The following is a 25699-nucleotide window of genomic DNA, read 5'->3' on the forward strand; positions in this document are numbered from 1 at the left end:
TCATTTGCCCTTGCCACTTTTCTTGGCCTTGGAAGCACTCGTCCGCTTGGCCCGCCGTGATTTCGACGACGACCTGCTCGCCGCCTTCTTCGACTTCACCCGCCTACCTCGACGGCTCGACGACCTGCTACGGGCGCGGCGGTGCCGTTTACGTCCGCCACTCTTGGTGGTCGCGCTCGCGGCAGACGAGCCGCTCACGGAGCGGTGGCGTCGGCTCTTGCTGCGTCCCCTCTTTCGGCCGCTGCTGCTCTCCGAGCCGGTGGTCGACGTCCCCCGGCGACCGCCTCTGTGCTTGCGGCCACCTCGGCCGCTGCGGGACGAGTGTCGGGATCGGCCACGGCTCCTTCCCCTCCTGGCATGGTGGCTGCTGCTGCCGGGGGAGAGACTACGCGAGCGGAGGCGACGCTTGGTACCCTTGGCCGCGACCGAGAAGGCATCGCTTGGGGACGAGCTGTGCGCTCGAGTCTTGCGGCTCACTCTAGGTGCCTTTTGGGAACGCCCCTTGCTGGTGAACGGGGCGATCACAGCGGCGTCTAGGGTCGGTTTGTCGGAGGCATTTCTTGTCTTAGCAGAAGCCCTGGTGGTGATTGGTTTCTGCGCCGCCGGCTTCACTGACCTGGACCTCGTCGTTGGTGTAGAGGAATCCTTGGTCGCCTTCCCGCGTGGCCGCTTGACGACGGGCGCCTCTTCAGATGGACTGCCCCCATCGTCGGCAGCAGCCCGCTTTCGCTTCGCCCGGGTGGTCTTGGGCGGGACCGCTTTCTTGTTGGCCGAATGACCCTCCTCCGTCATGGCGGCAACAGCTCGGCGCACTCCCACGGCTTGGCTCCTCCGTCGGCGCGCACTCCCGCTGTCTCCCTGCCGTTGGCCTCCGCCTTGAGGCTGACAGGGAATCGGGTGGCAGGCCTGGCTTCCAGAGCAGCCGTGCCCGCAGCGTGAAGACGGCCGCCTGCCGCGTTCCAACCGAGGCTGCTCGAGCCGCACTCGCGAGCCCCGTGGAACGGCGCGTGAAGTGCCGGGCTTCTTTCTCTTTCGGCGTGCCAATCTTCTGGCGAGCAGCCCTCACTTTTGCAGCATTCCAATGCTTGGAATGGCTAGCGATGTTAATGCAAACCTCACAAAAAGTATGCCACATTTACTACCAGTCTGTTTTAACCCCAATGTTTAGTATTTACGGAGGCTTCGGAGCGGGATACAAGTGAGAATTGTACTCGGATATTTTATTGTAATCGCACTTGTTGCATATAGGAGCTGTGTAGTACGGTTCTAACACAAAACTGTACTGATGTATATGTGTGTGGCTTAGTAACTGGATTTCTATGCTATTGTAGAGTAAATCGTTTTCAATGAATAAGTCTACATTATTGGTTTCTTCCACTCGTTCAATGTACGGTAATGCATATACATTCGCAGCCCTATTACTAATTTATAGTAGAACAATATACTCTGTAGTGTAATGTAGGCCTAATCACCCAGCAATACTTCTCGTCAAACGTGATACGATTGCTGGTATAGGTATTCAATGAAGAGAAAGCCTCCCTGTGCCTTAAAACGAGGCCACTTAGAATATATTATCTCGGTGTTGACTATACGGCTGGATTTCATTTCGGGACATGTACATTCAGGCGCATGATTTTATAACAGCTCGAAAAGCGAACCGTTCGCTTGCCCTTATGTGATTGGTCAGAATGATGCTTGCTATATGAGGAAAGCGCAATTTTCACCAATCACGCCAGGACATATGAACGGTTTGGTTTCTGAACGGGCATGATGGTTGCATGGCCCCCATTATCCGACATGTTGACGCCCTTGTTGAGTAGTCATGTTTTTTCTAAATTCGTGCTCGGAAACTGAAACATTGCAGAAATCGCGTCTGCGCATTGGTCAAGATGACGAGACGGGAGAAGCGCTGTAAATATTCCCGAAGGGACCTCTTTTCGCAGGTATATTGCGATGTTAGCGTTTCGAATAGAAAGTTAATCGTAGAGCAGGAAGCCCTGCAACGCATTTTCAATTTCACCATAACGGGGTGGCGTTCTGTAAAAACTTTTTTTTACCCGGCGTGGTGCCTTAGCGCCTGTAGTGTTGGGCTACCAAGCACGAGGTCGCGTAATTAAATGCCGGCTATGGAGGCTGCGTTGGTGTGGCAAACCGTGCAAAATAGTGTAGTCCGAGGTGATATATAATGGAGGCGAGAAGCACCTGCATCGCCGCAATTTCACCGCCATTTCGGCCCTTTGAAAGCTTTTTTTTTTAATGAATGATGCTGTCTTGCTCATAACCTTTTCACGCTCTCGTAGTTCGTCTACATTTGTGGTTGAAGTCACTGTTTGTTTAAATGATGTGTTTATTTTAAACGATATTCGCTAAACACTACGCATCTCTTGCGGCTTTTCACTAATTTATTCAGATTGTAGTCAAAATTATTACTTTTCGCAAAATAAAATAATATGCCTACGGCAACTTCTTTTTTTTTACTTGTTATGAAGAAAAATGTACGCAATGCAGCGCCGTAATGTTTCACCATGCAAATCACATAGTGCGACTAAACAACGAATTGAACGAGAGATGGCAGTGCCGGTGGTTCCATCCTGCAAACGGATGTCTCTGGGGCGCGCATTGCTATCGGTTATATTTGTCAGCCTATTAATCAGCTGAGGTTGCCTGAGTCCCTTGCGTTTCACGAGATAGCGGTAACGGGGCGTAGAACACGCGCTCTTTAATGCTGGATTGTTGCTTGTGTTGTCACAACGTTTAAAACAAGCGCGTTGGTGCCAACCTAGTACAAGTATGCGTTTTTTTTTTTCAGACAGGCATCTTCCCTAATGTATCCCACGTCGGTGAGAGGCGTTTACGAAGGGATGACTTCGTGCTTTGAGAAGCCCGGTTGCTTTTCACGGAGAAAGAAAGCTGCTTTGTTTAATGAAGGACGATATGTTGTCTGCTTTCATTCACTTTCGTATACAACACGTCAAGATTGCGTCGTGGTAGAAAGCAAATTGTGAGGTTAACTTCGCCATCTGCGCCAGTTACGGCACCTGCAAAGACACACACTCGTGTAGACCAAATTTCAAATAACCGTTGCTCATTTGTGAAAAGTGCACACAGGGAATTGTCATATATGTGATATGGCGACAGAAATGTCATATGTGGACATGTCAGACATGTCATATGTCGAGTCCAACCATGCCGAGTGCTGTGAACTACAAGACAAAGCTTTATTTACATTACCATGCCTGGCCTACAATTGGCGAGGTTGCACCCTCTGTACTAGAGCCTTAATTTTACACTGTGCTTTGCGCAATTATAGCATACAATTACGTTACCGTTAGTTATCAAGAGAATAACTGTGCTCACCACTATGAGACTTTTGAATCATGGCAGTGGCGTTGCGATTGTCACCCTTTCGGTAACCCCGCAGGGGCGTCTGCGCAAGCAGGCGTTTGGTGTGTTGCGACACCACGGACCCGAGCACACGAGGGTTGGCCCCTCCCGCGTGTAGCCGTGCGCGGCTTAGCCGTGTCCGGGGAAAAGGGGATCCTGGAGGTTGAGCCGATGCCGGGTGTTCGGACCTTTAAGGCCCCCCGGCGGAGGCAACACACCTCTTTGGCCTCTGCTTCACGTAGACGGCACCCCCGGACTGACCCACCCGGGGGAAATCGGTAGTTGCCTTTTCCTGTCCCCCTCTCCAATCTTCGTCTTTCTCTCTCACTTTGAATCTTTCCTGTCTTCTACTCACTTCAATTTTCTTCTCATTTTCCAGGCAGCAAGGGTTAACCGTGTGTATCTACCCAGCCTTGGGTACATATATTAGGTTATAGCGGCGTTGTATAGCTGACGTCTACAGGTATGTTCCTAACCTCGTAGCGTCCCCTTGTTGGGCTCGGTGGTGGGTGGCTACCATCGCCGCTGAATATTCTAAGAATACATGGCAAATGCATTCCCCTCACTTGCAGATCGCCCTCACAAAAGAGGGCGCACCGAAGCAATCTTCGATTTCACTTTGAAAACCAACGCAGAAACGTTCCCACGCTACCATGTGATCCACAGTGAAGGATCTCTGCCAATGAGAAAAGTATCCCCATTCCTAATAGCAAAATGCCTAATCGAAAAAATTGGAAAACAATACAAAGCTTCAAAGATGTCAAGTGGGGACCTCCTCCTTGAACTCAAAACCAAAGATCAAGTTGAAAAGCTCGCTGATCTCACCTGTGTCGGAGACATCAAAGTCACAATTTCAGCGCACCGTTCGCTTAACACAAGCAGAGGCGTAATATCAGAAGAAGATTTCCTAAACCTGAGCGATGAAGAACTCCTGGAAGGATTCCAAGAACAAAATGTAATCAAGGTTCAAAGAATAACTCTCCGAAGAAATGACGAACAAATCCCGACCAAACACGTTATACTTACCTTTGGCACCAGTATTGTACCTACTACACTTGATGCAGGCTATCTTAAGATCAACGTAAGACCATATATCCCGAACCCGAGGCGGTGTTTCAAGTGCCAGAGATTCGGACATGCATCGCAATCATGCAGAGGTAAATCGACATGTGCAAAGTGTAGTGCTAATGACCATCAATCGGAGACCTGCAACGCTGCTCCACACTGTACAAACTGCAAAGGAGAGCATCCAGCATATTCACGATCTTGTCCTTGCTGGAAGAAAGAGAAAGAAATAATTGCAATCACAGTGAAAGAGAAGATTTCCTTTTATGAAGCACGAAAAAAACTAGCACACCTACCTCTAACAACCTACGCCAGTGCGGTGCGGCAGGGGACAGCACCGCAGTGGTCTACGGAGTCTACAGGGACCGCAGTCAGTGGCCCAGTAGTAACTCCATCCGTCCCCTTGGTGGCAGCAGCCAGTGCTGCTCCATCATCATCATCATCACAGACGGGCCTGCAGACCCCGGTCCCACAGGGTCCCAGGCTAAATCGAACTCCCAGGCCTGAGACGCGCGTCTCAGCGCCCGGTTCTCGATCATCCAGCGCCTCGGAGAAGGTTATGGATGTCGACACCAAAACTCCGGCGTCATCGACGCCAAAACATCAGCGCTCTCTGGAGCGCACTAAGAAAGACAAGCTCACAATAACTACGCGAACAAAGGGACCGGTAACCTGAATGGTTACCGTTCTTCCAATAGTACATTCCCACTAACAAATGTCACCTACAGTTACTTAGCACATATGTCTAAATTACCATTCTCAATTCTGCCATTATGGCTTTTATCGTGCATTGGAATTGTAGAGGACTGATTCGCAATCTAGGTGACATAAAAGACATAACAAATAACTTTTCACCAGTCGCATTTTGCCTACAGGAAACAAACTTAGGCCCTAAACACACTCAATTCCTTAAAGGCTTCACCGTTGTCCGAAAGGACCGCGATTGTTCCCTCCGGTTGTCAGGTGGAGTGGCTATAGTCGTGCAGGGCGGCACTCCTACCCGAAATGTCTCATTAAATACATCCTTAGAGGCCGTAGCTGTCACCATTCTATCCTACAAAACAATCACCATTTGCTCACTATATATTCCACCCCACACACATTTTACTATCAAAGACTTAGAAAATCTAACAGATCAGTTACCGGAGCCATTTGTCATGGTAGGAGATTTTAACGCTCATTGTACTCTTTGGGGCAGTGTAAAAACTGACCAAAGAGGGCAACTCGTTGAAGATTTTATTCTGTCAAACGATATCTGTCTTTTAAATTCAGGTGCGCCAACTTACTTCTCACCGACTTCCTGCACATTTAGTTGTTTAGATTTAGCTCTTTGTTCGCCCTCTCTTTTTACCGATTTTAAATGGGAAGCTCTCGACACCTCATATGGTAGCGATCACTTACCCGCTCTCATCAAACTCCTACCATCACCACAAACATTAGTAACAAGACCACGCCGATGGAAAATGCAGCTCGCTGACTGGCAGGTTTTTATGGAAAACGCGAAAGTGGAAACTGTCTTTTCGCCAGGGCTTAGTATTGAAGAACTTAATCAAAAAATCACCGAGGTTATAATCTGTGCGGCAGAAAAGGCCATACCCCTGACATCGGGCATAGTGCACAAAAAGCTAAACCCCTGGTGGACGAAGGAGTGTACCGACGCTAAAAAAGAACAAAATAAGGCCTGGGGAATCCTACGGAGGTACCCCACCTATAGCAACCTGGTAAACTTTAAACGAGCCAAGGCCAAATCACGTTTCATTCGAAGACATGCTGAAAAATCATCATGGCAAAGATACATCTCCTCAATTAATAGTACGGTAACATCGAAACGAATGTGGGACCAGGTGAGGAAATTTAGAGGACAGTACTCATCTTACACAATACCGTTACTTACAAGTCCAGGCACACAAACAACAATACAAGAACAGGCAGATATACTTGGAGAACATTTTCGTGATGTATCCAGTTCAGGGAATTATACAAAGGAATTTTTACAATACAAACAGTCTGCTGAAAAACAGAAGCTGCCCACAACTGGTGCATCAAATGAACCATACAATTCCCCCCTCACACAACAAGAAATAAACAGAGTTCTTTCTGCAGGGAAAAACACAGCGCCAGGTCACGACCGCATTCACTACGCCATGCTGGCTCATCTGTCTCAGAGATCTCTAGAAGCTCTCCTTAAATTTTTTAACTTAATCTGGGAATCTGGCATAATGCCCGAGGAGTGGAAAAAAGCAATAGTAGTTCCGTTTCTAAAAGCCGGTAAATCTCCAACATCCGCAAGCAGCTACAGACCGATTGCCCTCACGAGCTGTTTGGCAAAATCATATGAAAGCATCATCAACATAAGACTTTCATTTATTTTAGAATCAAGAAACCTTATTGACCCCCATCAGTGTGGATATAAAAAGGGTTGTTCAACCACTGACCATCTTGTCCGTCTAGAAAATGAAATTCGATATGCATTTTTACACAAACAACACTGTCTAACAGTTTTCTTCGATTTAGAAAAAGCCTACGATACCACATGGAGATATGGAATTTTAAAAGACCTGGCTGACCTCGGCATCCGGGGTAAAATGCTGAACTGCCTAGCTGATTTTATGAGTAACAGAACATTTCAGGTACGTCTGGGCTCAATACTATCTCATACTTTTAAACAGGAAAATGGTGTTCCACAAGGCTGTGTTCTCAGCACGACACTTTTTATAGTAAAAATGAATACAGTTAATAAGATCATACCGTCGTCTCTTATGCACTCCTTATACGTAGACGATCTCCAAGTGGCTTGCCGTGCCTCAAATTTGCTAACCTGTGAGAGGCAGCTCCAGATAACAATTAATAAACTTACCCAATGGGCTAACAAAAATGGTTTCCGTTTCTCCACACAGAAAACAGTTACTGTTTTGTTCTCTCAGAAACGAGGGCTACACAGCGATCCAGTCCTAAAATTGAACGACACCATACTGCCGGTGAAACAAGACCATAAGTTTTTAGGAGTAACCTTTGACACCAAACTTAACTTTCTAACTCACATAAAAGCACTGAAGATTAAAGCAAATAAAGCTCTAAATATCCCTAAAATTCTGTCTCATAAGCATTGGGGTTCCGACCGAACATGCCTTTTACGTGTTTACCGGTCTCTTGTGCGTAGCCTTTTAGACTACGGCTCCGTTGTTTACGGCTCAGCCAGACAGTCCTACATCCAAAGACTGGATCCGGTACATAACCTAGGACTGCGACTGGCATGTGGTGCCTACCGAACTTCACCTATACCAAGTTTATACGTCGAGTGTAATGAACCCTCCTTACAACAGCGCAGAGCATTCCTCACTTTTTCCTACGTACTCAGAATTCAGTCATCACCCCAACACATATGCCACAACATCCTCACACAATGCAACACACGCTTACACTACACAAATAAACCGAACACGATTAGGCCACTTGTCCTGCGGTATGAGCAATACTGTCGGGATTATGACATTCCCCACGAAGCCCTACAGGTTGCCAGAAAGCCACAGCGTTTGCCCCCATGGTGCGATTTTGAACCGTTATGTGACTGGACATTGACACATTTAAAGAAGAAAGACACCCCACGCGAACACATTACACAAGAATTCCGTGAACTTCAGGAGAAATATAAAAATAACGTGCAATATTACACTGATGGCTCCAAAACGAAAGAACATGTGGGTGTGGGGGTCATAACGGAAAATTGGGGAAAAAGTATTCGATTGCCACAACACGCCTCTGTTTTCACGGCCGAAGTTTTCGCCATATGGGTTGTAGTGAAAAAAATTATCGCTGATAAACACACAAATGCAGTCATATACACAGATTCTTTAAGCACACTGAAGGCACTACATCTGAAATCTGAGTGTGAACCCCTGATTGGAGACATTTTAAACATGGTGGCTTTTAATGAATACGGGAGGTCAATTCGTTTCTGCTGGGTCCCAAGCCATGTTGGGATACCGGGTAACGAAGCAGCTGATACATATGCATTGATGGCAGCACACGAAGACATTACAAACACAACACTCCCATACAAAGATAGCATCCGCGCAATTAGAAAAGCCTTAACGGTAAAATGGCAACGCGAATGGGACCGTTGTTCTGACAACAAGCTACATCTCACGAAACCCATAGTTGGGGAGTGGAAATCATGCTATCATCAGGAGCGGTTCATCGAAGTAGTTTTGTGCCGACTACGCATCGGGCACACACACATCACGCACAATTACCTACTTAGGAAAGAAAACACACCAACATGCGAGAAATGTCAACAGCCACTAACAGTTATGCACATATTACTCACATGTACGCAGATTGAAACACACAGACGAGCACTTTTGAAAAAATTATATGAACAACACATACCGTTACACCCTGCTCTAATTTTGGGCGATGATCCACTAGTCCCATTTTGTGACGTCCGTAAATTTTTAGACGACACTGGATTTTTACATAAGATATAGATTATTAACAGAGCCTTTTCCTTCATTCACTGGATTTTAAAACACCTCGTGTTTGGCGCAGCATAGCCTCAGCCGCTTTTGCGCCACTAAACCCCATTTAATTAATTAATTAACCTTTCGGTAAGTTTCTCGCATTGTGGTATGGGAATATTAACGCATTGCACCATCGAGACGAGTTGCACGATACGCACGATGTGCTGTGCGTCGACCAAACGCTTCTTGTCGAAGTAAACTGCCTTGTCACGCAGCCCTCTACAGATGCGTGAACCTATTCTGATCGACGCTGATGAAATTTTGCATAGAGTGCAGTACATTACGGAACGTTGAAATAAGATAGGAACTTTTAGAATATATTAATGCATTACCTCTACAATTTAGGAACAATAGTGACCTATGAACTAGCTAGGATTGTGATTTTGGTCAAGAAGCATCACAGAAGAACGCCCCCCTATAGCACCCCGTGTACGTTTATCGCCGCACTGTTTGCCCAACACCGCACTCAACCCTTCTCACACAGTAGTCGGCACGTGTTCCAGCTGTAGTGGAGGGCTCCGGAAATTCAGTCCACCTGGGGTTCTTTAACGTGCACCTAAACCTAAGTACACGGGTGTTTTCGCATTTCGCCCTCATCGAAATGCGGCCGCCGTGGCCGGGATTCGATCCCGCAACCTCGTGCTCAGCAGCCCAACACCGTAGCCACTGAGCAGCCACGACGGGTCATTGCAACCATGAGAACCATGCAGGCTCGAATATACTCCAACAATATTGTGATAACTTTTGACAAGGAATCCCAATTACCCTACACTCTTTTCTTATGTCGTTCACGATATATTATTCTTGTGGTCCCCAACATCACTTCCTACTTTGAGTGCACGTGAGTTGCATTACTTCTCTATAGCCATTTTAGTCCACATAGTTGGAGCGGACGCTTTGCATAATCACATGCGTATCGTATGCGTCTCGGGCAATACATCGTTTAATAATCTGTATTGGTTGGAAGCTCAAAAGAAGTTCAATAGACAAAACGTAGTGTTGTTAGTTCAGTGTGACCAAAGTTCCAGCAAGCATTGTACCTTTCTTCAGAAGGGAGATTTGATGGTGTTCTCGCGCTGCTGCATACCTCGGTCATCCCCCTCAAGCAACGAATATGATGGTGTTCTCTCGCGGATAGCTGAACGACCGCTGCAACGCCCAACTAAGCGCGAGCCGCCACGTGCACGCGGTCACGCGCAAGCTTTCAACAACACTCACAGGTACAGGAATATGCTAGTGGTACATTATGGGGTACTGCGCGTCAAAATCACGATCTGATTATGAGGCATGCCGTAGCGAGGTGCGGCGGAATAATTTGGACTGGATGGTGTTCTTTAATGTGCACCTAAATCTAAGTACACGGGGGTTTTCGCATTTCGCTCCCATCGAAATGCGGCCGCCGCGGCCGGGATTCGATCCCACGACGTGGTGCTTAGTGGCCGAACAGTATAGGCTCTAAGCAACCGCGGCGGATACAGCTACGTATAGTATCTTTATCTATGTATGCTCCTCGCAGGCACGGAGATTTCGTATTCATTTTGATGCGCGACTCTCGCCCTTATTCGCTAAATAGTGACCACGTGCATTCAAAGCATCATTCTCGCAAAGAATTTTACTTCACGGCTGTGGTGCTGGCCACCACGGAAAAGCGAGATAGATAAGAATATCAGAATCATTCCACTCTGTAAAGGCGGATGACCAGCAGAGATTAATCATATGGTGATAAACGTGTTGATTGAAATTAAGACGCATATCGCAATGAATTTTGTTTTTCACAATTATTTTGTTGTTTTATTGAATTGCATATTGAATACCATTTATTATTTATGACCTTTTGTTTCCTTTTTTTTGTATTCATTATTTGGTCACCAAGGTGACTATGATCAGTATGACATACGGCCACTGGCTTTGTGGCGACACTGGAAAGGTTCTTGGCCAATGTGAGGTCTATACACGACCGATCACGCGTCGTGGGCTCACTGATGTTTAGGTAACGTTGAATGTCGAACGTTTCCAAGAGAAATACCACGAGCAATTCAAGTCTCGCCGAGACGCGTCTATGTTCCAATCACTCACAATTACGATGGGAGCACAGTCGGGAGGCCTGATACAACCAAAGGTGCATGCGCTATGGCGTTGGCGCAACGATCTTCGTCCGTATTATGTGCCGCCCGCCGTCGCCGCGCGCATTCCCGCTTCTGTTCACGAAGGTGTCCTTAGAAGGCGCGCTGTCCTTCCGCATCCTTCACGTCACGCGGCCTACGAATTGTACGAGTGGAAGGAAACTGCGATAAGATTACGCGGATTCCCTGCAGAGCCCGTGACGTCTAACCGCATTCCATACTAAACATTGTTTATTATGGTTTTATTTTTTATTACGATATTTGATCACAATAGTTTTTGACAATTCTCGCATTTAAGCGCAGCTGGGGCATACCCGGCTATACGCTATCGCTTTATGATTTAGCTCTGTTAGCGCTGCGGTGGCCGCCATTTTTTTTTGCCTACGAGCACGAATCTCCTGAACCTAGCGTATAACAGTTGGAAGACGATTGATGATGTTGAAGTAGATGAAAAAGTCTTCCTTTGCGAGTCGGGGAAGAGATAAGGGCGGAGTCCCCCGGTACTGCACCCGCCTATAGCAACGGTTCTTCAAGGACCTACACCCGACGCATTCGCAGGCTCCGCCACAAACGCACTGTGTGTGTCCCGCTTCCAATGCACGCCTTTCACGTCAACGCTTTAGCGAGCTGCGCCATGAATGCATCGGGTATGTGCCGCCCCTCAATGAACATCCCGTTAGCTTGGGTCGCTGAGTATATGTGCCACGGAGTGTTCGGCAACCGAGAGAACAATTCTCAGCGTTCGCACGCACCGGCGCGCGATGCTTCTTGTCTCGCAGGCCACGCGCCGTGTTCTCGGCAGCGCCATCAGATGGCGCAGCGTGTCCAGAAAGAAGTGTGAGATAGGATCCCGGTTGCCGCGTTATGCGTTTCTCAGCATTGGCAGGCACCGGTGCGCCACGCATTTCGCAGATAAAAGTACGGCTTCTGGTCGGCTCCACTACACGACAGGAGTGTTCTTAGGGAAACAAAGAATGGGAATAAGAAAGGCCACGGAGATTTACGAGATTGGAAGGAAAGAAATGAGAAAGGAACATCTGTACGATGACACAAAGGGCAGTGCCTTGTTATCTGAGGATCGATCTGGTCGCCTAAACAGAAAAACATACCGGAGGAAACATTCACAACAAAATGAGGCATGGGCATGCTCCAGCAAGAATGCAGAAACCACTCGGCGCTTTCTAATCGAATGAGAAGTGATTCACCCAGTGAGCCCCGTAGGCAACGTACACCTTTCAGGTTTGGCTAAACTGGTTAACCTCCCTGCCTTCCTTCTCCACTGTTTCCTTCCTTCAGGAGCGCTTGGATTTAAAGCGGGCGGAATCATGAACGGTTCAGCAGTCGAGGTAAGCAAGAGGCGTTTATAGTATCAGTGCATAAAAAAAATGCACAGAAGAAATTGATTTGACGGGATCCATTACAGGCATGTGTAGCGGTACAACGCAGATAGAGAGGTTTCGTGGAAGATAAAAAAAATTACTGTGTCTCTTAAGATCTCTCTTTAAGAGGTGAATGCCGAAAGCCAGCTCTTCGGCCTCCTATCTTTCGCCTCTTTCTCTTTGCCTCTTCTTTCTTTTAGTTATTACTGCTCACTACTAAGCATTTTTAGTCATTTTTTTTCAACTGTGGTCATTGCAAGCCGTCGTGAAACGTGTTGGCCGTATCATAGTCGTAAATAGTCAACACGATTCACTTCAGTCATTATAAGTCATCACTGGCCATTACTAAGCGTTTTTGTCATTACTAATGAATTTTCATGACAAGTTGTCGTTAGACATATTGGTCATTTGGTTGTCATTACAAGTCATTTCAGTCATTATTTGTGATTATTGCTCACTACTAATCATTTTCGTCATTTGTAATCAGTTGTAGTCAGTACAATCCGTCGTTAGACATGTGATCATATCATAGTCATCACTAATCATTACAAGTCATTTCAGTCATTATTAGTCATTACTGGTAATTACTAAGCATTTTCAGTCATTTATAATCGATTGTAGTCGTCAGAATTCGTCGTTAAACATGTTAGCCATTTCGTAGTCATTAGTAGTTTTTACAAGTGATTTCAGTCATTATTAGTCATTACTGGACATTACTAAGGATTTTTAGTCATTTCTCACTTATTGTAGTCTTTACGATTTGTTGTTAGACATATTGGTCATTTGTTAGTCATTAGTAGTCATTTTAGTCATTACTACTGATTACTAGACAATTCTAGTCATTTCTGATCAACAGTGGTCATTACAAGTCATCGTTAGACTCGTTGGTCATTTCGTAGTCATTAGTAGTCAGTACAAGTCATTAGCGTTCATCTTTAGTAATTGCTAGTCATTATTAACCTCTGCGAATCTTTGTCATAACGTTATCGATCACTAACTGTCACTATCAATCATTTTTCATTCTTTAGTCTGCCTTTAATCGGTCTTCGTGTTGTTGAGATTGGCCGTTCACCCCGCGACACCCCTCGGTCGCGCCTCGCACGATAATAGGGAACGGGCCGACGACCTCGTCAAAATGGTTCTCGACAAGGATGAATTCTGACCAGCGCGGGAATACCTCGTTCAGGAGAGGTTTGAACAATTAGCAATAATACGGCTGTCACCTGTCAGCAGCAAAAACTGGCGTGTCCGGAGACGCGCTCAGTGCCATCATTCGGCCATCACCTCTCCGAGCGCGATCGGCGTTAGCGAAAAGGGCAGCCTACCGCTGAATTGGTGGGACCAGATGCCATCGGTGGCCCAGGCACCGGATTGGGGGAAGTGACTAAACAACGATCACGCAAGGCATAAAAGGAGCTACGGACGGCGGGAGTGATCGGTGACTACCATTTCATCATCAACTTTTCTGTTTTACTTTGCATTTTCTTGTACATTTGTAAAAATATACGTGTTTGTCTAACGTCCTGAACATCGGACCCAGCCTAACGCTCACTCACCCCTCCACGAGGAAAGAGGATCCCACGTCTTCGGACCCCGAGTCGCAACAATATGGCGCGACGACGCCTCGGTGGACACTGCAGTGGTCAGGATCGCTGACACGCACTTCACCATGAGCCTAGAAAGGCATTCGCCTCAAAAATTAAGGAGTTGTATGCAAAAGTGCTAGAATGAAAAGCATGCACAGCATTCGTGATTACGTCAAGCATGCTCGGTGGCTGTTTGCAACGGTCCCGTTTCAAAGAGCACGCCAATAAATCATGATCACCCTCATGAACTGCAAAAGAGGAGACCCCACTATAGGCCTCGTTCACAACTGCTTTTCACAGTGGCAATACGTTTTTTGCTACGCTGAGTCAATGCTTAATGAATTACTGTCGACAGTCAATGTGAGATTTGTTCAGCTAACATTCTTTTTCTTCTTTTGCGGCATGCGACCTCTGCCCCCCCCCCCCCCCCTCTTGCGAAGAAAATTCCTGACTAGTAGCAATCGGTCAGGCTGTTTGCAACGGTCCCGTTTCAAAGAGCACGCCAATAAATCATGATCACCCTCATGAACTGCAAAAGAGGAGACCCCACTATAGGCCTCGTTCACAACTGCTTTTCACAGTGGCAATACGTTTTTTGCTACGCTGAGTCAATGCTTAATGAATTACTGTCGACAGTCAATGTGAGATTTGTTCAGCTAACATTCTTTTTCTTCTTTTGCGGCATGCGACCTCTGCCCCCCCCCCCCCTCTTGCGAAGAAAATTCCTGACTAGTAGCAATCGGGAGTGGAAGACGACGACGACGAACGTGCCAGTAGGCGGCGAAGACCGGCTCCCGCTTCTGAAAATGATTTCGGTGATTTAATTTGAGCCCAGTTCGACTATTTTAGTGCCAACGGACTCTTTAAGTTGTGGCGATCCCGTAGACACCCGACTCTTGAAGGTGGGTGGCCTTCTTGCGATTTTATCGGCCTTTTCCGTCCAGGCTACGCCGCTGCGACGCTAACCCTTGCCGCGCTTGTGTTAGCGCGGCGAAGTGCTGCTGCGGCGCCAGCTCTTCTCGTCAGTGTCTGCCGTGATGGAATGCGAAGTGGAAGGGGAGCTTCTGACTCCCGAGGAATTTTCCAAGGATCTCGGATGGCAAACAGTTGCTGCCAGGCGCTCCGGAGCCAAATCAGCGCCCGTCGAGCGAGTTGGTGCCATTTCTACCGGCGCTAAGCCAAATGACAACGCGACCGCAAAGGGTCACCGAGACCGCAGCAGCGCTAAAGCCAAAATTATTCGGGGTGGAAGGATGCCTCCGTTGCCCAAAGAAGACGCGAAGATCATCGTCAGGCCGAAGGGAGGTCTGAACATCAGCAAGGTGGGGGCGACAGTTGTGGCCGAGGCCATATGGAACGCAGTCGGTTTCGACCAGGCGAAGCGGGACTCGGACACGATGTGCCCGAATTTCCAACAAAATATCATGGTCATCAGCACCCCCAGCAGAGAAAATGCGACCCTCTACGTCAGGGTCGAGTGCATCGCTGTTGGCGGCCAGCAGCACGAGGTGAATGCGTACGAGGCAGCGCCCAACTCTACGTGCAAAGGCGTCATCCGCGGCATCGCACCGAGTGAAGGCCCGGAGGAGCTCGATCGCAAGATTGTCAACTCGAAGAACCCACTGGCCTTGGGAGCCAAACGAATCAAGAGCACGGGCACCGTGGTTGTGGTCTTCGACGGATACAAGGTGCCAAACTACGTGTCGTACGGTGGCACACTTGTCAGGTGTGCATTATATAGGAAGCAAGTGGAGGTGTGCTACGCCTGTGGCCGCCTCGGGCATCGAGCGGACGTCTGCCCCTCGCCGGACGAAACTATGTGCAGGGGATGCGGCATCGCCAACCCGGACGAACAACACAAGTGTGACCCCAAATGCAGGCTGTGCGGAGGCCGACACTTCACCGCTGCCAAGGAATGCAAGCAGAGGTACCAGACGCCGTACCTCGTCAGACGCAGGCGCGGGGACCGATCCCGAGCCAATAGAAGCAAGTCTCCGGCCCTCGCCATGGGCGAGCGACAACTACCGGCCGCCGCCGGTCGCTCCACGGCTCGCGGGAGCTCTAGATCCAGGAGCCCCTCTCCGCCTTCCGGACACCGTTCCAGGTCCAGGGGAAGATCCCGGTCCAGGGCCAAATCTATGTCCAGGGGCAGATCCGGAAGCCGCTCCAGGAGCCGCTCTGTCTCGAGGGCCCGGTATGGGTCCAGTGCCGGCCAGCAGAGGAAGAGAAAGTCGACGCTATCGTGGGCAGATATGGTTGCTGGCGGCGCCCACGCGAGATCCTACCGGGGCCCACGCGACCCGCTTCCAGAGCAATCCAGGGACGCCGAGGTAGCGCGCCTTATGAAGGAAAACGCGGACTTAAAAGAAATGATCAGAAAGATGGCTAGTGAAATGACAGAGATTAAGAAATTGGTAATCAGTCAGAGTGCTACATCCAACGCGTCGGCGCCGACCGCCACAGAAGCACCAGTTCCGGTCTGCGACTCGGCCGGCGCCGCCAAGCGTAGGGCAGTTTCCAGTAAGGACGATTCAGACTCGCAAACTTATGAGATCAAAGGCATGCTGGCTACGCTCACTAAGAGTGTGCAGCAGTTACAACAAGGCTTAGCACAGGTGCAAGTCGCCCTTGGAGACCCGAGGAGAGGCCTAGGCGCGCTGGCCGATCGCATGGACGCCCTCGAGCGTCTGGTGATCCCGAATAATAATACGTCCGTAACTCCGATGCAGGTTGTTGTTCCGAACGCGTCGGGGACTCAGATCAGGGCTACGAGCACACCGGCTCGTCAGAGTGGGGGGAACTTCTTGCGTGCACCTGTGCTTACAGCGGGTACCCCGGACACTTTATCTAATCATGGATAGTTGCAAAGAGGAGTTCAAAATTTGGCAATGGAACTGCAGGGGGTACTCCAATAAGAGGGCTCCTTTGCAGCAATATTTAAGATCATTACCTAACAAACCACAAGTAATAGCATTACAGGAAACCCTCGTCTCTGCCGCATCCCTCTCTGGTTATCGTGCCGTCTCCGTGCAGGGCGAAGGTCGGGGAGTGTGCACGTTAATTGACAGGAGGCTTACACACTTGTCTCACGACCTGAAGCTGGCGAGTTGCAAGGTCGAATACGTCATGACGGAGGTTCTGCTCAACACGAGACAACGCAACCAGCGAAGAAACAGCGTGTTTATTCTCAACATCTACAGCAATCCTAGGCACTCGCAACAGCAGTTCAAAACGATACTCAAGAAGTCCGTCGACCTGGCCGGCACCCATCCCTTGGTCGTCGTCGGAGATTTCAACGCACCGTACGGCGTGTGGGGGTACGTCTACAACACGAGCAAGGGCCGGGGTCTGTGGCAGAACGCCAACGAAATGGACCTCACGCTCATCACGGACAAGGCGTTCCCCACCCGAATCGGCAACTCGGTGAGCCGGGACACCACCCCCGATCTGGCGTTCGTGAAGAACGTCGAGGGAGCCGAGTGGAGCAACACCGCAATAAATTTTGGTAGCGACCATTATGTGCTCGAGACCCGCTTCGAAGTCACCCGAAGTAAATCCAGGGAATTCACTGTCACGGACTGGGACCTTTTTCGCAAGCTCCGCGGCAACGACAGCGCACCCGTCCCCAAAGACCTGGAAGATTGGTGCGAGCGAATCAAGAGTGACGCCGAGTCATCCACTAAGAAGATCGTCAGCGACCTGGAGGCAGAAAACATGGACAGTAGGCTGGCCCATCTGATCGAGGCCAAGCAGGCGCTGCTTCTAAGATGGAAGGGACAAAGGTTTAACCGAAGATTGAGGAAAAAGATCTCCGAGCTTAACAAGGCCATCGAAGATCACTGTCGGACCCTCGGCAAGCAGCAATGGGACGAGGTCTGTGACTCGATAGACGGGCAGATGCGTAACGGCAAGTCCTGGGGCATGCTTAAACATCTCCTCGACGAGGGCAGCACCAGATCCAGTCAGAGACACACGCTCGCCAGAGCCCTGCACGAAGCTACCACATCCTGTTCCGGGGACGAGCTGGTTACCAAGCTCATGGAGAAATACCTTCCCATAAAGCGTGGAAACGAGGAAGACCGGTTTCCTGACTACCTCGGCCCAAGCCGTCCGGAATTGGACGAAGACTTTACCGTGGGGGAAATTAGGCAAGCCATTTTCGCGCTCAAGGGGAAGTGTGCGCCAGGTGCCGACAGAATCACCAACAAGATGCTGCGGAACCTTGACGACGGTTCGATCGCATACCTCACCGAGAAGATCAACGAAACCTGGAAAAACGGCAGCGTCCCAGAGCAATGGAAGACCGCCAACGTCGTGCTGATCCCCAAACCCGGCAAGGCTCCGAACGTGGACAACCTCCGACCGATCTCTCTCACCTCCTGCGTTGGGAAAGTGGCGGAGCATGTCGTCCTCAACAGACTAAACAGATATCTCGAGGAGAACAACATCTACACTCACAACATGATTGGCTTTCGTGCCGGCCTCTCGTCGCAGGACGCCATGAAGATGATCAAGCATCAAATCATCGACGGCAGTACCAGAGACACCAGGGCCCTGCTCGGACTCGACCTCGAGAAAGCCTTTGACAACGTTCTCCACGAATACATTCTGGCCTCCGTGGCAGACCTCGAGCTGGGCCCCAGACTATATAACTACGTCCGTTCGTTCCTGACGGGGAGGAAAGCGAAGCTGCGGATCGGCGACTTTGTCTCCGACGAGGTGCTCCTGGGCCCACGGGGCACGCCGCAAGGCTCGGTCATTTCTCCTGCACTCTTCAACATCTGCATGATCGGCCTCTCGAGGAATCTCGCCCAAGTTGAAGGTGTCAAACACACTATCTACGCAGACGACATCACGATCTGGTGCACCGGCGGTAGCGAAGGGCAAGTGGAAAGCGCCATGCAAGAGGCGGTAGACGTCACGGAGCAGTACCTGCTACCCACCGGACTCAGATGCTCCCCGACCAAATCTGAGCTTCTCCTTTATAGAAAAGAAAAAGGGCGCAGACCCAAGGGCTGGAAACCGGTCTCGGAAAGTGACATTCACCTGTTCACTCGGAGCGGTGACCCGATACCCAGGGTCGACACCATCAGAGTCCTGGGTATGTTTATAGAATCACGCGGCGGCAACGGCACTGCGTTACGCAAGATAATTGCGAAAACCGACAATGCTTTTCGCCTTGTACGAAGGGTCACGAACAGACATCGTGGCCTCAAGGAGGACAACCTGCTTCGGCTCATCAACGCCTTTGTGCTGTGTCACTTCACCTACACGGTGGCCATGCACAACTGGCTCAGAGCCGAGCGGGAAAAGCTTAATGCCCTCATTAGAAAATTCTTCAAGAGAGCCCTCGGGCTGCCCGTCAGGACGCATACAGAGGACCTCCTTCGGCTCGGCATACACAACAGCATGGAGGAGATAGCCGAGGCTCAGGAACGGGCCCAGCTAACTCGGCTGTCCACCACGCCGGCCGGCAGGCGTATCCTCGAGGAGATCGGACTCGCACCAACCAAGAACTTGGCTGAAGACACCCAAATCCCCAGAGAAATAGGGGAGCAGATCGTGGTCGCCCCTTTGCCCCGCAATGTTCATCCCGTTCACAACGCAGGTCGTCGCAAGGCAAGAGCATTGAATATGCTAAAGCAAGTAAACAGGGACAAAATCGCAGCAAGCTTCGTGGACGCAGCTGCATACCGAGACGGCAAGGCTTTTGCGGTTTCCGTCGTTGACACGCTGGGCAAAGTTATCAACTGTGCTTCCGTCCGGACGACGAACCCAGAGGTGGCCGAGCAAGTGGCCATTGCACTCGCCATGCAAGACGGTCGGAGAGACAGGGTGTATAGCGATTCGAAAGCCGCCATCAGGGCATTCCAGAAAGGCCGGGTAGCCCGGCAGGTAGTTCAAATTCTGAAAGGCGCCAAACACGGCAACACCTCCATGCACTCGATCCTTTGGTTCCCTGCACACGTCGGGGCGATTGAGGGGGTTCCTCTGAACCTCAACGAGTCTGCCCACGAGGCTGCGCGTGGCTTTACCGACCGCGCTGCCCTCGGGTCGGGCGACTCTCTCCCCGGACACCGAGACGCTCCTCTCACACACAATGAAATAACTAAATTCTTCTACTTAGAGAGAAGGGTTTTCCCCCCGCCTCACTCCAAGTTAAGCAGGCCGCAGGCGGTCACACTAAGACTTCTACAAACGAACTCGTACCCAAATCCGGCGTCCCTTCATAGCATATATCCAGAGATTTATACGAATTGTTCTTGCGTGGCCTGTGGTGAGGTAGCTACGTTGCCTCATATGCTCTGGGAGTGCGGGTCGCTGGGCCCGAAGTTCACCAAGGAAGAGTGGGACGCCCTCCTGCGAAGTCCCGTCTTTGAGGATCAAATCCTGGCCGTCCAGCGCGCCCGCGATCGGGCCGGCAGACTAGATCTGTCAGTCCCGTCGTGGGATTAGCCAGGTGCGCGTTTTATCGCGCTTTGCTGGACCAAATAAAAGTTTATTCACTCACTCACTCACTAGTAGCAATCGTAGTGAGATGCGAAAAATACGACGATAAGAAGACGTACAAATGTACACCACTAGCGCTTGTGGTTTTTATGTTGTGTCTTCACATCTTTGTCTCTTCCATGTCACTGAAACCATAAAATTATCGGGTTTTACGTGCCAAAACCACTTTGTGGTGTTTAGGCACGCCGTATATATATATATATATATATATATATATATATATATATATATATATATATATATATATATATATATATATATATATATATATATATATATTCATGTCATAACACACCAACAAGGACGCCAAGGGCAGATTAGGGCGCATACGCTTTACTTCTTAATTAATTCTAGAAATGATCCATGATTAAAAATGAAAGTTGATGTAAAAACAACTTCCAGCAGGTGGGATGCGAAGACGAGGGTTCCTTCGTGTTCTTTAATTTATAATTTATTTTTCCAATTAAGAACTACAAGTAACGTCCCCTACGCTCTCATGGGTGTCTGTGTTTTTTTTTTGGCTACTAATGATGGTGGAAATAAAAATCAGGTTCGTCCGATATACGCAGGTTAATCATGATCAAACACGTGCGCCGTGCTGATATCGCATTTCACTCTCATTTAACCCTCAATCGTGGCCGTATTTTTTCACTTGCTCTGTCCGCACATGCAGCGTTGCCAACCCTCGACCATTCGGCCGAAGTAGCTCCGTCGAGGAGCTGCTTTAACGCTTGCTCGATTGGACCTGCCTTACAGTGAGCGCTAGATTTACCTTTAAACCCCTATTAATTTTAACGAACAAGAGAATAACATACTCCGTGGGAAACAACACCTGGAAAAAATAATTGAACAACAGTCTAGCGACTTCGAGAAATTTATTGTGAATCTGTTACGTCCTTTATTGCCGGAGGCTGGGTACAGACTGACGGGAAGCCACCGTCACGTGACACAGGATACACACAGGGTTGCTTAGCCCCAAGACTGTCCCGCTATAACACTCCTCCCCCCTACGTCACGTAGTCCTTCAGATACGCAGGACGGTTGCGTTGGCGCTGTGGTCGCTGGACGTGAAGGGGTGCGCTCACTTCACTGTCCTCACCACAGGAAACAGGTTCGGCACTGGGTGTTGCAGCCTCTTCTCGTATTTCTCTCTGGTCCCGGGATGCGCTGACTTCACTGTCCTCACCACAGGAAACAGGTTTGGTACTGGGTGGTGCAGCCTCCTCTCGTACTTCTCTTGGGCTCCGTCTTCCAGGGTACTCTGGGCTTGAAGGAATGCCGCTTTCGGAACACCCTGCCGGGAAAGCAACCAACGATTCCTCCTCCTCGCACATTCCAGTGTCCAATGCGTAGCTGGCAGAACGACTTCTGAGTTGGTCAACATGCCGTCTCCACCGACGTCCATCCTTGGTGACGACCAAGTACGACACTGGTCCAGTGACAGAATCCACAATGCCCGGCAACCACTTGGGCCCATAGAGATAGTTGCGCACAAACACTCGATCCCCCACTTCAAACAGTCGCACTGCCTGGTTACGGCGCTGCATCACCTGCTCCTGTTTCTGCTGCACAGTGGACTGCAGGTCAGGATGCAGACGCTCTAACACAGTTGAAAGTTTTCTGCCCATTAGCAATTCGGCTGGGCTTTTGCCTGTTGTAGCATGAGGCAGGATATGCTGGGTCATTAAAAACCTAGCCAGACGTGTGTCGATATTGCCTCCAACCATGCGCTTGAGTACTTCTTTGGTTTCGCGCACCATCCGCTCTGCTTGACCATTTGAAGAAGGGTGATATGGGGCAACGGTCACATGTCGGATTTGATTTCGGCACATGAAGTCTCTGAATTCCTCCGAACAAAATGCGGTTCCATTATCCGAAACGACAGTCTCTGGAATGCCATGGGTAGCAAACAAAAAACGAAGCTTCGCACAAACTGCAGCTGCCGACATGGAAGTCATTCGGCACACTTCCAACCACTTCGAGTGAGAGTCCACCACAATGAGGAAGACGTTGCCTTGGAATGGCCCAGCAAAATCGATATGTAGTCTTGTCCAAGGACGCTTGGTGAATTCCCAAGGGTGAATTTTTGCAGCTGCTGGCGCAGACCTGGATTCTTGACAACGTGCACAGTCCCTCACCTTCTGCTCCACGTCTCTGTCAATTCCTGGCCACCACACGGCTCCTCTGGCGAGCCCCTTCATCTTGATAATTCCTGGATGAGCTGTGTGAAGAATGTCCATGACATATGGTCGAGCTGGCTCTGGAATGACGACACGACTGCCCCAGAGCAAACAACCTTGATACACTGACAGTTCATGCTTGCGGATCACAAATGCTGCAAACTCTTCCGGTAGCTTGCCCTCTGGCCACCCATGCTGCACCCAATTGCAGACTCTAGCCAACAGCTTGTCCCTTGACGTAAAACTTGCCACCTTCCTAGAGTTCCACGTTACTTCTGGTGCCATTTCTAGCATTCCTACTTCCCAAAGACGCTGCTCCTCTTCCTCCACCTTACTGGCCCTCAGTGGTAAACGACTGAATGCATCAGCATTGGAAAGCTTCTCTGCTGGTCGATACTCAATTTCATAGTCATATGCTGATAACATGAGGGTCCACCGCAGCATCCGTGGTGATAGCACCTGGGGAATAGGCTTGGCATGGTGCAACAGTCCTAAGAGGGGTTTGTGGTCCGTCACAATTTTGAAATGCCTCCCATACAGAAACTGATGGTATTTCTTAACGCCAAAGCCAATGGCGAGCGCTTCTCGGTCTGTTTGGGCGTACTTTCGTTCTGCCGCGCTCATAGTCCTTGATGCATATGCAACCGGTCTCTCGCTACCATCTTCCCCCACATGACTTAACACAGCACCCAGTCCATACGGGGAAGCGTCACAGGCAAGCACTAGGGGCCTGTTGACATCATAGTGCACAAGAACATGCGATGATTGAAGCAGATCCTTCGCCTGGCGAAATGCGTCTGCCTCTGCTCCCGTCCAACGCCACTCGCGACCCTTGTCCAACAGCCGGTACAGTGGCTCCAAGGTATGTGCTGCTCCCTTAAGAAATTTGTTGTAAAAGTTCAGAGCTCCCAAAAAGGCTTGAAGCTCCTTTTTGCATGTTGGCTCCGGGGCCTCGTGAATAGCACGCACCTTGTCTTCTGTCGGCTGCACACCTGCAGAGTTCACGATGAATCCCAAGTAACGCACTTCCTCAACACAAAATTGACATTTGTCAAATTTCAGTCGCAAACCGTCTTCGTGGATTCTTTTGAGCACCTCTTGCAAACGAGCATAATGCTGTGCCTCATCCCTTCCACCGATCAAGATGTCATCCAAGAACACCAGCACACCATCAATTCCATGCAACAGTTCTTCCATGTACCTCTGAAAAATAGCCACTGCCACTGCCACGCCAAATTGAAGACGGGTTACGCGGAAAAGTCCCCGATGTGTTGTCACCGTCAACAAGTCAGCTGTTTCTTCATCAACAGTCTTCTGTTGATACGCTTGTCCGAGGTCTAGCTTTGAAAACTTCGAGCAACCTGCCAGCCTGGCAAACAGCTGCTCTGGTGTTGGCAGAGGATACGTTTCCCACTGCACCACACGATTGACGGTGCTCTTGTAGTCCCCGCAGATCCTTATCGATCCATCTTTTTTGACAACTGGAACGACCGGTGTTGCCCACTTCGAGTGCCGTACAGGCTGGAAAATGCCTTGGCTCACCAACCTGTCCAGTGCTTCGTCGACCTTCGGTCTCAATGCAAACGGTACTTGCCGTGGCTTCAAAAATCGCGGCGGAGCTGCCGGGTTCACCTCTATGTGTACAGGAGGCCCTCTACTTGTCCCAAGTCCAGGCTCAAAGACTGAAGAATACTTCTTGAGCAAGGCCGTTGTTCCTTTACTGCCAGTTCTACTCGGCTCACACACACTGTGAACGCCACTCAGACTTATTCCCAAGGACTTGAACCAGTCTCGACCGATAAGTCCGATACTAGCACCCTTAACCACCACCAATCGCAGGCGATGTTCCTGCCCCCTAAATTCCACCGTCACGGTCAATTCACCCAACACTCGTAGTTCCTTGTTATTGTAAGCTCGGAGGTGAAGGCTACTTGGGCGCAACGCCCTTTTCGATATTCGCAGCTTCCGCATAGTCCGGTTGTTGATGACTGAACACACTGCACCCGAGTCCACCTCCATCTCTAGGGGACTTCCGTTGACGCGCACTTCCACTCTCACGGCTGGCTCCTCACCAGACAGTACGAACACGTCGTATACGTCCGACGCAGCATTCTTGTGACGGCCTCCATTGGCCCGTTTTCCGTTCGGAGAGTTCGGTTCAGCCGAAGCGCGAGCTGTAGCCTTCCTCCTGCATGCTCTTACTATGTGCCCTCGTTGCTTGCAGAAGTGGCACTGCACATTAATGAATGGGCAACTGCTTGGCGAATGCGCACCTTTGCAGCGGAAACATCCACTTGTGCTCCCAGGCGAACCCGCCTGCTTCTGGGTACCCTCCTTGGCTGTCCCCGGCGCCGAGACCTTCGTAACACATGGGTCGAAACGCTTCCCGCTCACGCTGCATACTTCAGACGATGTGGCACTGCCGCGAATTTGCTCAATCTGTCGCTGCGCAGATTCCATGGCAATGGCTTTCTCCCGAGCTGTCGCAAACGTAAGCTCCGGCTCCGCCAGCAACCGACGCTGAAGAGTCTCGCTTCGCACCCCACACACCAGTCGGTCGCGCAACATGTCGTCGAGCGACGCACCGAAATCACAATGTTCCGAGAGACGTCGCAGTTCTGCGATGTAGTCCGCAATTGACTCACCGGGCTGCTGCTGACGCGTGCCAAACTTGAAACGCTGAACTGTCACCGACGGTCGCGGTGAGAAGTGGTTTGAGAGACGCCTGACGATCTCATCGTAGGCCACCGCCGACGGCGCGTCCGGAGAACAAAGGGAACGCACGATGGCATACGTTGCTGGGCCGCAAACGCTGCAGAGCGTTGCTCGCTTCTTCTCGTTACCGTCGATGTCGTTTGCTTGAAAGAAAAATTCGAGGCGCTCCAAATACAAGGGCCAAGACGGCGCCTCCGTCGGAACGAATTCCCCAATCGTGCCCAGTGCAGCTGCCAT

General features: G+C 49.8%; 2 protein-coding genes across 2 annotated transcripts; both read right to left on the reverse strand.

The window, feature by feature from the left end:
* Positions 1–792, reverse strand: LOC135909948 (micronuclear linker histone polyprotein-like). The gene has a single exon (XM_065441953.1). It carries the CDS (start codon positions 790–792, stop codon positions 1–3), a length of 792 nt encoding a protein of 263 aa, XP_065298025.1.
* Positions 789–25699, reverse strand: LOC139054549 (uncharacterized). Its single transcript, XM_070531665.1, has 6 exons — positions 22706–25699; positions 21653–22144; positions 16001–16338; positions 14028–14146; positions 4157–4209; positions 789–1094 (listed from the first exon to the last, which is right to left on the reverse strand). Exons 1-6 carry the CDS (start codon positions 25697–25699, stop codon positions 789–791), a joined length of 4302 nt encoding a protein of 1433 aa, XP_070387766.1.

Source organism: Dermacentor albipictus, chromosome 1 (genome assembly GCF_038994185.2).
Source record: "Dermacentor albipictus isolate Rhodes 1998 colony chromosome 1, USDA_Dalb.pri_finalv2, whole genome shotgun sequence".
Classification (NCBI taxonomy): domain Eukaryota; kingdom Metazoa; phylum Arthropoda; class Arachnida; order Ixodida; family Ixodidae; genus Dermacentor; species Dermacentor albipictus.